Genomic DNA, 13,605 nt, shown 5'->3' on the forward strand with positions numbered 1-13,605 from the left:
AATAGATATTTTACAAACAAAAAGTAGATAAATAAATGTCATGTTACTGTAAAAAAAGAAAAATAGAGTGATTCTATTTTGGTGAAAGAGAGGCGTGTGGTCAGAGAGAGCTTCGTGGAGGGAGATACTTGGCCTGAGTCTTACAGAGCTTGGCTTTGGTTGTGCGCATGCAGGGAGCCTGAGGAGGGACGTCTAGTCAGAGAGCAGTATATACCAGGGGTGTCCAAACTTTTTTCAACGGTTTTCACTAAGGGCCATATGCGGTAAAATACACAAACAGCCGGGTCACTCACTCGAGGTGAAGTACATATTGCCTCACCTGGTTTATTTAAGTAAACTAAATATATTTTTGGAATTTGCTGCGGGCCAATTAACAATGGATTGCGGGCCGCAGTTGGCCCGCGGGCCGCAGTTTGGACACCCCTGGTATATACAAAGCCACAGAAGTGATAGTTAAGCAGAAGTACATTGAGGAATGTCTTTTGGTGCCGAAATGGATGAAGTACTCTCATCACATTTTACCAGTGAGCAGTTGAGCAATTCAGATATTAATTTCTTTTAAGATTACAAAAAATTAGCATTTCTGTGAATAAGCCACATTGTAAATGTTACTCGTTTTTTGGGGTTTTCTTTATATTATAAATTTTAAAAAACTGTATGTGTTTTTTGCATTAAATAATGCATTTGGTCCTGAAGCATATAAAATACAGTATTTTATTTTCAAGATTTGACATGGATTCAAAATAGATGTATTTTGTATTGTGAAACATATAAATAATAAAGTATGCATCTGTACTGAGTTTCATATTATATACTTTAAACAGTCTGTAGTTGCAGTTATGTCACGCATGCATACGTCTACAATAAAGTCTTATGTATCTCAATTTTTTCACTATAACAGCCAGTGTTAGAAACTAACTTCATCTCACAGAAAAGTCAAATAGAAATAATATTGTTTCCTGAAGAAGCCATCATTTTTTGTTTTTGTCGTTTCATTAAAGAAAATAGAAGGAAGGGAGGGAGGGAGAGAATATTAGTGAATTCTAACACAGTGAGTATTATGCTGCATTGATAAACTTATAAATTGAGGGTACTTTTATTTACTTTTAGAATGTCATTTAGTTTTGATTTATGTTTATGAGATACAACTTGCAGTGTAACTGTCCTATAAACCTAAAGTTTTTTTAAATTGCCTTGTGATAACTTTAAGTTTATTCATGATTAGTAAAATAAACCATGTGCCACATCTGTTTGACTCCAAGTACTTAGTAATTTTATAAAAAGAAAGAAGTTTTAGCAGTTGTAAAAATTGTTTGTATTGTGGTAAAATATATATATAACAAAATGGACCATGTTAACCTGTTTGAATTGGACACACAGTTCATTGGCATCGAGCACATTCACGCTGTTGTAACCATCACTACCATCACCATCCAGAACTTTTTTCATCTTCCTAAACTGAAACTGTACCCACTGAAAAAGAATTCCTCATCCGTCTTCCCCTCTAGCTCCTGGAAACTGCCACTCTGCTTTCTAAGCACATAAGACTGAGTTTCACTACTCTAGATACCTCATATAAGTGGAATCATTTATGTCTTTTGTGATTTGCTTATTTTACTTGGCACAGTGTCCTCAAAGTTCATGTGTCAGAATTTCATTCCTTTTTAAGGCAAAATAATACTCAGTTGTATGTATATATGTCACATTTTGTTTTTTCATCCCTCGACAGACAATTGAGTTACATCCATTGTTTGACTATTGTGAGTAATACTGCTATGAACATGGATGTACAAACATCCATTTGTGTCTCTGCTTTCAATTCTTTTGAATATATACCCAGAAATGGAATTGCTTGATCATATGGTAATTCTGTTTAGTTTTTTGAGGAACTGTCATAACTGTTTTCCATAGTAGCTAAACTATTTTGCATTTTTACATTTTCACCAACAGTGGACAGGGTTCCAATTTCTCCATATCCTCACCAACACTGGTTCTTTTCTTTTTTTCGGATGATAGCCATCCTAGTGGGTGGTGTGAAGTGGTATCTCATTGTAGTTTTGATTTGAATTTCCCTGATGATTAGTGATGTTAAGTATCTTTTCATGTGCTTAATGACCATTTGTATATCTTCTTTGGAGAATTATCTATTCAAGACCCTTGCACATTTTTAAATCAGATTGTTGTTGAGTTGTAGGATTGCTTCATATATTCTAGTTATTAACCCCTTATTAGATGCATGATTTGCAGATATTTTCTCCAGTTCTATGGGTTGCCCTTTCACTATGTTGACAGTGTCCTTTAATGCATAAAAGTTTTTAATTTTGATGTACAATTTATTTTCTCTTTTGTTATCTGTACTTTTAGTGTCATAGCCAAGAAATCACTGCCCAATCCAGTGTCATGAAACTTTTCCCCTCTGTTTTTTCTAAGTTTTATAGTTTTAGCTCTTATGCCTAGGTGTTTAATTTATTTTGAGTTAATTTTTGTATATGGTGTAAGGTAAGGGTCCAACTTCATTCTTTTGCATGTGCTTATCCAAAAAAAAGTTTGTATTTTTGTTTGTTATCATTTCATTTTGCTATATATACAAAGGGAATCTTTCAAAACATGAAACAAAATTGGGACATGCAGCTTTAAAAAAAACTAAATTGACAATATCATTGGGTATTATTTTAGAGAAGTATTCAGCCCACTGCCTTTTATAATGTATACCTTATATTTCTGACTCCCCTTCTTTCTTTTCTGTTACAGATTTTCTCAAGGTCAGCAACTTGTGACCAAATTAGTAACTGCACCTGTAGCTTGTGGGGCCGTCATGGTACCTAGCACGATGCTTATGGGTCAGGTGGTGACTGCCTACCCTACTTTTGCCGCACAACAGCAGCAGTCCCACACGTTGTCAGTCACGCAGCAGCAGCAGCAGCAGCAGCAGCAGCAGCAGCAGCAGCAGCAGCAGCAGCAACAGCCGAGTTCCCAGGAGCAGCATCTCACGTCAGTTCAGCAACCATCTCAGGCTCAGCTGACCCAACCACCACAGCAGTTTTTACAGGTAATTCTCCATATGGCGGAAGCTGTCCCAAACCCATAAGCTCTTAGATAGTGAAATTAGGCATTAAATGAACACTTTTGTAAATGATCTAAAGAATCCATATGAGTTTATATTGTACAAGTTAAATTTCTATAAAAACAGAAAGCTTATCCCAGTTAGCTATATTTTCTTTCCTGTTTAATCTTTGGAATACTTTTAGCCCTGGCATGGACATACCCAGTTATCTGAATTGCTGGATAGAATAAATGGCTACTTCCTGCCCAGATCGAGGCACTTTAATTAGAGCTCTCTCTGGCTGGGTTTCTGGAATTCAAGCAAAGACATCTTTCCTTCTCTTTCTTTCTCTAGTGGCCCATCATATTCTCCTCTCTACAGGGCAGGGGTATCAAACGGGATTTTTAAAAAATTAGTGTAGACGATTATCTTAAATTATTTTTTCAGATTAAATTTTATAATTGATTATAAATTAATTAAGCAGAAATACTGTGGAGACAGTATATGTCATAATTAAGAACTTGGACTCTAAAATCAGACTGCCCTGAGATTTGGCCACTACCGCACCATATACTGTGTGACCTTAGGCAGGTTACTTAACTTGCTAACCTTCAGTTTCCTCATCTATAATATAGAGGTGCTAATAGTTCATATCTCATGGGTAAAACATGCATTTAAATCACTGAACATAGTATAACTGCTATTTTTTATGACCACAAATGACAAACACTCAGATTGATCAAAATGCAGACACAGACCTCACATGGGTATATCAGACAGGAACTACCTCTCTAAAGGATACAGAAGAAAGTCATCGAGGTCGGTATCCTCAGCAAGGAAATCAGGCCGAATTTCTGGACCTCGGTGCCTCACGGGGGAGTAGGTACATAGTAGCAGATTATGACATCTGGAAATCCAGCTTTTACTCGTCTGCCCTAGGGGGAGCAGTTTTGAATGTAGGCTAGTTTAGATTTGTGCTGGAGACGACTCCATATAGGCCAGACACATATCATCAATTTTAGTTATACAACTATGGTATAATTAGAAGATTTAATATTATATTGTATATTCAGGTATAAGTACAGTGTTAATTATCACCCTTGGAGTTCTGGTCCAAATACAATTCTTGGTGATATAAACTTGGTGATGTGGAAAACAAAATAAGGTAGTTGCTTAAATCTCTCCAGTCATACAACCCCTTAGACCATAAGCCTATACTGCAGCCATTTGTGACTGGCTTAGCTATTGTTATAAATGAATTAATAATTAGAATTTACAACAAGTTAGAAACTATTATCTGGGGTAAATATAGTCAGTGAGAATTATAAGTAAAAGCTTTAAAAAGGAGAGGACTTGCATTAAGATCTCAGTCTTCTAGTTTGTCAGAACGAGGGCCCCTAAAAAATGAGCATTCTCTTCTCCACCACTTCTGAAAGAAGCATTCCAAAGACATGGGACCCCTAAAGAAATAAGGGAGGTACCACCCTTCAGAAATACACTCATATGTGTATTTCTCAAATTGTACACTCAAATTGTAAATACACAATTTGGCTTATTGTATAACACTTAGTTCCAAAATATACCTCTGTTGTAACCCTGAAAGGCTCAGGAATATTCTGAGTTTTTTTATCTTACAAAAGTTTTTCCTAATAACAAAGAGAGAAAGCAAATGGTCCAGGTTCTTGGCAAAGCTTAATGGTTCTTAAAGTTCAAAGATCTGTGTGTGTATCCTTCATATATATATTTGCAAAAATCACTCATCACAGTTCCATTTTAAAATTAGTTGTATGGTCAATAGTAAGGAAGGAGTTTCATTTTAAAAATGCACTTTCTTTTGGCTGGTTTCCTTTGTGTATCCAGTAGTAGAAATTAGGTGAAAGAAACACGCTCCTCGAGTTGAGACTTGCCCAAGGTCACACATCGAATGAGTGGTGGAGCAAAACTCAAATCCAGGGCTTCTGACTTCAGATCCTGGGCCCTTTCTTGTTGTTTTGGTTTCTTGTTATGCCACACCGCTCCTTATAGGACTTAAGTCTCTAACTTTGCCTTCATTTTTGTAATACTTTTAAATATTGATGTTAATATTTAATCTTCATAGAAACCCAACATGGGACGCGCTGTGATTATCCTTATGTTGTAAATGAAGAAACTGAGGCCCAGAGAAGTAAATAGTTTGATCAAGTCGCTCACTTAGTGAACACGGCACCAGAGTTTGCACCTGGACAGTGTAGCTCAGGCCCGTGCTTGGCCGTGGAGCTCCCGCTCTCACCAGCCAGAGGAACCTGTGCCAAAAGCCTTATCTGTTTGACCTCAGAGCATTTGTGTTTCATATGTTCTCAGCTATGCTTAAAATTTATTGTCTGTTTAAAATTGTGGTCTTTAGGACATACAAAGTGAAAAAATATGTATGGTTTGTCTCAAGACATAGATTGCTTTCTATACCATAAATTCTCCAGCTCAGATGCTTTTAAAAAACGAAGTTCTGTCAGACTTTCAAAGAGGGAAGCCTTACAAGCATTCACCACAATATTATTTTTAAATGAGAGAGCAAAATTTACATAGATTATGTGGAATTTAAGGATTTTGTCCCAATGGAGAGTGGAAAACTGGAGTAATCTTAATGTAGACAACTTAATGGGGGTAAAGCAGTGTTGCATGATCCATTTGTCTTTAGACTTCTAGGTTGCTCCATGGGAATCCTTCAACTCAGCTTATCCTGTCTGCTGCGTTTCCACTACAACAGAGCACTTTCCCTCAGTCACATCACCAGCAACACCAGTCTCAGCAGCAGCAGCAACTGAGTCGGCACAGGACTGACAGTCTGACCGACCCTTCCAAGGTTCAGCCACAGTAGCACACAGGCCTCCTCTCTGACTTCATGGGAAGAAGGGGTTGGCCCGTAGAGTTGCTGACAGAATCTGAGGATTAGGAGGAAAAGCTCCGGCCATTTCATGAGATGCAGTATTGAGTGTTCTAGTTCCTCAAGTTAGTTAGCAGGGAAAATGCTGCCTAGTGCTACGTACATTAAATACCAGCCAGAAGATGATCATAGGGCCATAGCCAATTCTGACAGTGTTTTACTTGCCCATATACTTTTTGATGAAAAAAGAATATATTGCCAAATGTTAAGAAGCTCAGCTCTGAAATATGACCTCCAGTGAATCAGAAAGGCACTAACAATGTTAGTAACTTTTAGTGGTTCTGTGCCTGTTTTCAAGTGTTACAGAGGACACACCACTGCCATGTCAGGGGTTTGCTTACAATGATGCCATGAAGACAGTCCAGTAGACCCAGTAGGCCCTCTCCCCCAGCCTCTCTCCCTTTGCAGATAATGATGGAATCGTAAGTAATTTCAGAATGTTGTGAGGGTTTAAATTCTCTATGTACAGATGCTGTAAAAATATTATGTATATGTCTGGATAAAAGGAAAGAAAACATTCTGTATGCTGCATGAAAGCATTATCTCCTCATAGGTATGAATACATTTCCTTAGATTCTGATGCCATGTGCAAACTAATACATCCTTTGTTTTCCCTTTTGTTTACAACACGATAGTGTTCTATTCACTTTCCCGGGGCACAAGGCTTTTGTTCCTACTCGGCTGTGATGTCACAGTTTGTTCAGTGAGGTATGATGTGCTTCTGGGAATGGATTGTTTTTTTCAGGTTAAATTATTGAAATAACAGGATTTTCAAGTTACTCAGAAACATCCCTCATTTCATTATTTTTCAATTATGTTTGAAAATAGGATTTGCACTGCTTTATTTTAGAAGGTTGGGAGTTTTGATCACATATTTTGATATAGTTCATAGTTGGAAATAGTTGTGTAAATGGTTTTCAACAAGCCTGAAAGTAATTTCAAGAATGTTTCAGTTTTAGGAGTAAAATTTGCACACAAAACATTTTAGGCACTTTTTAACATTCTCACTGGTGGGAATTTTAACTTTTAGGATTTGTTGGAATCTTTTTATTATCCTTCACAACTTCAATGCTTCTTTTAGTCAGAAATGATTCAGGGTTATTTGAGGGGAAAAAAAAAACCCATAGTGCCTTGATTTTGATTCAGGTGATAATTCACCATCTTGAACTCATTCTCTGGTCTCAGTAGCAGTTTTGAAACCTTAGTACATTTTTAATAGCATGTGGGTGTCATTGCCATTGTTATCCTCCTAAGTTCCCAGGAAGACTGCTGTGAGTCTCTTGGGCTGGAAGTACAAATAATTTAGAAAGAAAAAGATGACATCCTAACACTATTAGAGTCATTAATGTGCTCACAAAATTATTTTCCTAAATCAGCATCTTCCTTTAAAGCTAAGTAGTCATTTAAGAATTATTAGTAAATATTTGCTCAATATGATCTTAATGTCCTACAGAGGAAAAAGGAGTGGGACTTGGCTTTGCCTTCACTATGCTACAGTATTGTAACTCACATGCTTTCTAAATGTGAACTAAGATTTCATTTGGCAATATCATATTCTTAAAGGTAATAAATTCCAACAAATTGTAGTCATAAAAAAGCATTTTATATATTTTATGGTACTATAATAGTTAAATTTACAACTACAGAGCAAAGTAAAATTAATGGAAAATATCTTGTTAGAATATCAAAAATTATTACTGAGAGAAAAGAAGACAGCAAGCTGAAATAAATCAAAATTGACCTTAAAGTGTATTAACAGAATTGAGGTTGTTAAACAGAAAAGGTTTTGAGCAATGAAAATAACATAATACAGAATTGCTAGATAGAGTCAGAGAAACTCTTAGTTCTTAAAACTTTTCTGTCCTCAGCTTTGCTATCATCCTTAAGGGACATATTTTGTCTTTCTGTAGAAAATTACACCTGGCCACACTTAAATTAGAAAATGTTGAAAATGAAAACAACCAAAGAAAGTTGGTGTCTACCCTTCTATAAAAGAAGTGTCACTAGATACCAATCAATAATTAACATATCAAGGAGCTCATCTTCTAGCTAAATGATTCATCCAGAATAGATTTCTCACTTTCTCCTGAATGTCAAGGACAGTTGTCAGAATATGTGTGTACTTGAAAGCACACATACACATAGACAAAATTGATATTGTAGAATATGGCAACAGTACTTTCTCCCCTTTCAAATTGCCTTTCTTAACCTTATCATGCCATTCCATACGTATCTGAGTTGTGCCTCATTCATTTTTTAGTGATACCTAGTGATACAGATTTAGCTAATAAAAGAAAGATATGAAAAACTATTAAGGTTTATCCTCTTAAGTACCATGCTTAAAAGAAGGATGGTGGATTGTGAGCACTGTGTACTTAACAAAAACAAAGCCTAAGACAAGTCACAAGGTAAATGGGAAAGAAAATTAGACAAAAATTTGCATTTATACTTCCTGTTGTTTCTTACAGATAATTTTTTTTTCTGCTTAGAATTGATGGCTAAATTTAAAGGAGCAGCTAGCTGCTTTTCCTTTGTTGTCAGTATGCAGTGTTGTGTTGGAAGAGGTGGGAAGCACCAGCTGCCTCTTAGCTCCTCTTTTTTTCTTGCTTCTCTTAAACTTGGATTGCAAAGCTATCCCTGCCCCCTCCTGCATGGAGATTTGAGCATTCTGATGAAGATTGAGCAGTTGTTCTTCGTTCATTTCTATAGCCAAAGTTGTTAATTAACATTCTAAATCTAAGTCATGAAAAAACACCAAATAGGGACATCTTTCAGCTACTTAAAAATCCTGTCTTCCCTCTGCTTTACTCAGTTTTTCTTAAAAAAGAAAGAAAGAAAGAATAAAACCCCATTTTATTCTGGGTGGCACTTTCTAGGTAAGAAACTGTTGAAGATAAGGAAAGCTGTTAGCTGTTCTGCAGTTACCCTGCGTTGGACCGCTGTGGCAGGCACTGCTCAGGCAGTATTGTTTCACCACCTCCACGTGAGGACTACAAGGACTAATAAAGTTGCTGCTGGGAGTGGTCTCAAAAGTACTCCATTTTTTTAGTGGAAAATATTGATGGAAAAAGCAGACATGGAGGTTGGGGGAAGCATGAAAGTACATACTACAGTTCTGTCTCCAAACTCTGTCCTAAGTTGAGGTGGTAATTTGAGTCCTATGCTCTGCTTTGTCACTTAAACCTGGTGTGGGAATGTACTCGTGACTTTGAATGGTTTGTTACAGAATACTCTGGAATAGTGCGAGTGTTACTTGAGTTCTTCGGAAGTGCTGCACTGTCGGTCATTGCCTTAGCGCAAGTGTGCGCAGTTAGTGACGGGCCTGGGAGCAGGCCGGCTCCAGGAGGGCGTCGTGTGTGGAAGGCGGATAGATGGACCTTGTTTGTTCGGAAGCCTCAGCTAGGGGCCCTGCAGATAGGTGTTATTTTAAACTGGATGTTACTCAGCGTGTTTTAAAACGTTTCCACTACATTGAGATGAACTTTTAAAAAGTGGAATGAATGCAAATGGCATTTTACTCTAGTACTGCTCATTTCTTTTTTTTTCTTTTTCTGTATTTCTTTGGTGATTGAAAGTTTGTTGATGAACATTTGTGTAAAACTCACTCAAGTCTAACCTTTCCAATGTCTGTGACCCTGTCCATAGTCCCTCAGGAGTCAGTGTTGGAAGGTATAAACACTGGATATTACTATTGCTGAGTGAGTCTAGCCAGGAGTAAGCTGATTGGAATCTTTAGAGGATGGAAAAGAAACAGCACAAAGGCACTTGCCATTTTAATAGTGATTGGAGAAAGAGAACCTTTTAAGTTTGTTTGGATTGGGTGAGCATTCTTCTAAAAGGAGCTTCTGAAGTAATTGCAGAGGAAAAGAGTCGACTATTTTTATAGCATATTTAATATATTTGTATATAACTATGAATATAGTAGGAACCTCCCACATCCTTCCACTTTTCTAAGCTCCTCCCCCCTTCGCCATAGCTAGTCTAGCCTCATCCGCATGGGTAATGTGCCTACTGTCAGCCTACCAACAGTTAGTGCGGCTGCTTTCTGAGACAGGTGAGACGACCCAACTCTCACGCCTGGGGATCCTTATATGGGAATAGCACACACTTTTAAAACAACATACCACAGTCTAAAAGCATCATTTTGAAATGTAACAAGCACTTTATTGCAATTATTCATTTTGATAAAGTTTATTATCTTATAGGCATTACCATTTCTAAAGGATCCCCAAATCATCACTTAGGTGAAATTTAAAAATGACACATTTCTGAGAAATGTTTAGATCCAGTGAACCGTAGTAGGTTTATGGGAGTGATTTCAAGGTAGCCAAATGAACTTTGACTTTTGTTTTGAATGTGGTGGTCAAGAGATTGTAGATGCTAGTTTCATTTAGACACTATTGTAAACCTATCTTGCCTATTGTGTGGACACCAAAAGAGACCAATGAGCCTGTTTATTTTCAGAGGTCTAGGAAAATTGCATCAGTGTGAATAGATGTAAAAAATCAACCCAAAAGTGATTGTTAGTAATACTTTAGAGTACAATCATTTCAAGAATTATTCTGGGTGTTTTAAATGTGCTCTGAAATGTTGGCATGCCATTTCAGTGTTTCCATTTGAATTGCTCTTGTAATATTTTTGCACAAAAAGGACTGAGAAAGACTACTTTGGTTGAAGAAAAAAAGTGTAATTTGGTCTTAATGACTCCTGTGGAAACACTGGGGATGAATTTTGTTGGTATAGTTATTAATTCAGGATATTTAAACAGTATTGAACAGCTCACAAGAAATTAAACAAACGTGAATTTTAAAAATTAAAACTTTCTTTCCATGTGATGTTTTCCCCATGTCATAATTTAACACTACATTCCTTGTTTTTCTTAAATAAAATAATACTTTGCAGGTTCTGTTTTGAGTATTTAACAATATTTTGTAAGCTGCCTGGGTTTTCCTAGGGAAACGTTCTTTAATGAAATAGGATCGTTTATGAAGACTAAGTGAAATTCCATCACCACCACCAGCAAACACTGAGGTGCTGCATTAAGTGACAATCAAATAGTGAGTATTTATGGGAGAATTTAGGAAGTGGTTTTAAAGAAGAAATTGCTTTGTAAGCAGTTCTCTGGGTTTCTTGAATAAAAATGGCTACATGTATTTATTTATATTTTTAAATATCTTTGTGTTCTGTTTTCTCATCAGAGTGATTTCACAGTGTCATGTATTTAATTTGTGGTTTGTTTTGTTTTGCCTTACTGTATCTCTGACGTAGAGAACTAGCTCTCCTTATGTGGGGTGCAACCTCTAGCCCTCAAGACGATTTTTCATGGGCAGGCCAAATCTGTTTTGCTTCAGGACAGCAGTGGAGGGCCCAGATCCAGAGGCCCCTGCACTTCTCTCCTGTTCTCAGCTCATTTAAGGAAAAAATAAAGGTAACTCCTTTGAAACCTGCTTCATATAGCTCCAACCTTTTTCTAGTTTCACTTGCTGCCTTTTCTATTTTCGGGGCACTTTTTATATTACTTCCCCAACACAGCCAAAGGCCAGTATGACAGATCCAGTGGCACACATTGCCTGTTTTTGCCCATTTGGGGAAATGTTAGTGAAATGATCAGCATCTTCTAACGGCCACTACTAGTATCATATCTGAATTCAAATCCACTGCAAGTCTTTAAATATAGGTGAAGTAATGTATACACACTGCAAACTCTTCTACAAAAAAATGTTTGTCTCTATAGTGCTGCTTGGTCTTTTAAAACAAAACAAAACCTCCACACACAGCACTGTCTAGTAAAGCAGTTTGAGCATTTGGAGCCTAGAAATTTGAGGATACTTCTTGCTGGTGTGATTGGAACAGAATTCTCCACTTTGGGGCTCGTAGAGTAGCTTTTGAGTCCCACAGGCCAGATACAGGGCACACTGTCTAGCTTTTGGGATCCCTTGGAGAATGGTAATTAAAGCAAGTCAACCACAAGTTGGATTTAATGGTGTGAAAAATGTTTCTTAACTCTGAGGGTTAAATTGAAAATGTGATGTTTTCAAATGTATGCTTTTAAATTTCTGAGGAAACAAACTGTGACATCGCTTTAAAAATGACATTCAAATGTTTTATAACAGGTGTTTTTGAGTTGGCCTGTACTGGTACAAATTCACTGCTGGCAATGATTGTGCCAGTATTAGTAAATGTAGGGAAAGCTGTATTATCTTCAGATTGATGTGTTATATAACTAGACAATCATCATCAAGCAAAAAAAAAAATAATAATAAAGGGGGCCAGGAAATGCCCTTTTTCTTTTTCAGTAGCTATGCCAGCTAGAATAGCTATAATTTAGACCATTCTAGAATTAGTTTGAAATCTGTTTTACTGCGGTGTAAGTTGGAGAAGGACTTCTGTGTGGCACTTGCACGTTCACTCTATGTAAAGATTGAAGCCCAAAGATGAGTTAAATTCAGTGCTGTATTGAAACCAGTTAGTGCAAAAAAATGTTTTCTCTTTGTAAATTTCTCATTGTTAACATAAGTTGGTAGCTTAAAAACACACACCAAATTCTTATGTTCTGTATGGTTCTTAGTGTGCTACATTGCTGTCCTTACTGCTTGGTTCTTGGTTTTAAATAAAATTTAGGTGTAGGCTAACATTCTTACTTCCAAAAGGGTGGAGCTATAAATGGCTAACTAATCTTGAGGTAAGAATACCTATATTTTTTCTAAAGCAAACATTTAATTGAAATCCAATTGATTAACAGAAACGAGACTAACATTTTTTCAGGTATTCAGCCCAAATGCTAAATTGCACAGAAGCACGTGAAGGGATAATGAATGGTTTCAACGGTGCTATATTAGGTTCTCTGCTAATTTTCATGAGCTATGTGTGGAAATATTGTATAAAATGGGGATCATTTTGTTACCGATATTGCCCTTTTAATTTGGTGTTACAATTGGTTACACTCGTTTTTCAAAGCTATCCTTTGAGAAGAGGTACAATGTGTTCATCATCCTACCTTCTCTCAGGCCTGTTGCTATATGATCATTTTCCCAGGTGACGATGTGCATCGTTTTTAAAACTACATGTACTATTATAATGCCCTTTCCCATACTCCTGTAATGTATTCACAACCTGAAATTACAGCAAGAGCCAAGCAGTAGCATTGTTTTTTTGTAAATGTAAAAATAATTAGATCCAGACTTTGTTTCCTTACTCAATTTCAAAAATAAAAAATACCTCAGTGCTATGTTTTACAGTATCACATGCATTTCTCAAAAAAATAACACCTGCTTTATGTGGCACATAACTTGTAAGAATCACATTATTTTGGATTTTAAAGAGACTATTAAATATTTTAAAACCACTACCGATGAAATTTTCCTCTTTTATTCAGCAGTGGAGTTCTGAGTTAGTGATTTTTAACTTGTAGTGTAGGTCTGAGCTACCAAATTCTGAATTGTTACGTCCTGTTACAAGATTTTAGTGTCTCAGAAAGCTCTGCTGTTATTCACATATTAAGCTACCACTAGGACCAGGCTGCCTCCATTGCCAAATTTGGGCTCTGATGGTACCAGCTACTTTCCAACAAGGAATTAAGCATTCTGTTCTCGGAAAAGAAATAATGTAATTACCCACTTTTTTGTTTATAGTCTAAGGCAGT

The 13,605-nt window shown here is 36.7% G+C and overlaps 1 protein-coding gene across 28 annotated transcripts in view; it reads left to right on the forward strand.

Annotated features, from left to right (window-relative positions):
- The window catches only part of CLOCK (clock circadian regulator), a 121,698-nt gene extending 110,829 nt beyond the window's left edge, over positions 1 to 10,869 (forward strand). For all 28 annotated transcript variants that reach the window (XM_019740117.2, XM_019740111.2, XM_074324538.1 and 25 more), the window contains 2 exons: positions 2,752 to 3,049; positions 5,718 to 10,869. In XM_019740117.2, the coding sequence (XP_019595676.2) occupies positions 2,752 to 3,049; positions 5,718 to 5,897 (478 nt within the window). In that variant the 3' untranslated portion in view covers positions 5,898 to 10,869. The remainder of the gene's footprint in view (positions 1 to 2,751; positions 3,050 to 5,717) is intronic.
- Positions 10,870 to 13,605: the final 2,736 nt, after the last annotated feature.

Source organism: Rhinolophus sinicus, linkage group LG02, assembly GCF_036562045.2.
Source record: "Rhinolophus sinicus isolate RSC01 linkage group LG02, ASM3656204v1, whole genome shotgun sequence".
NCBI classification, from domain to species: Eukaryota; Metazoa; Chordata; class Mammalia; order Chiroptera; family Rhinolophidae; genus Rhinolophus; species Rhinolophus sinicus.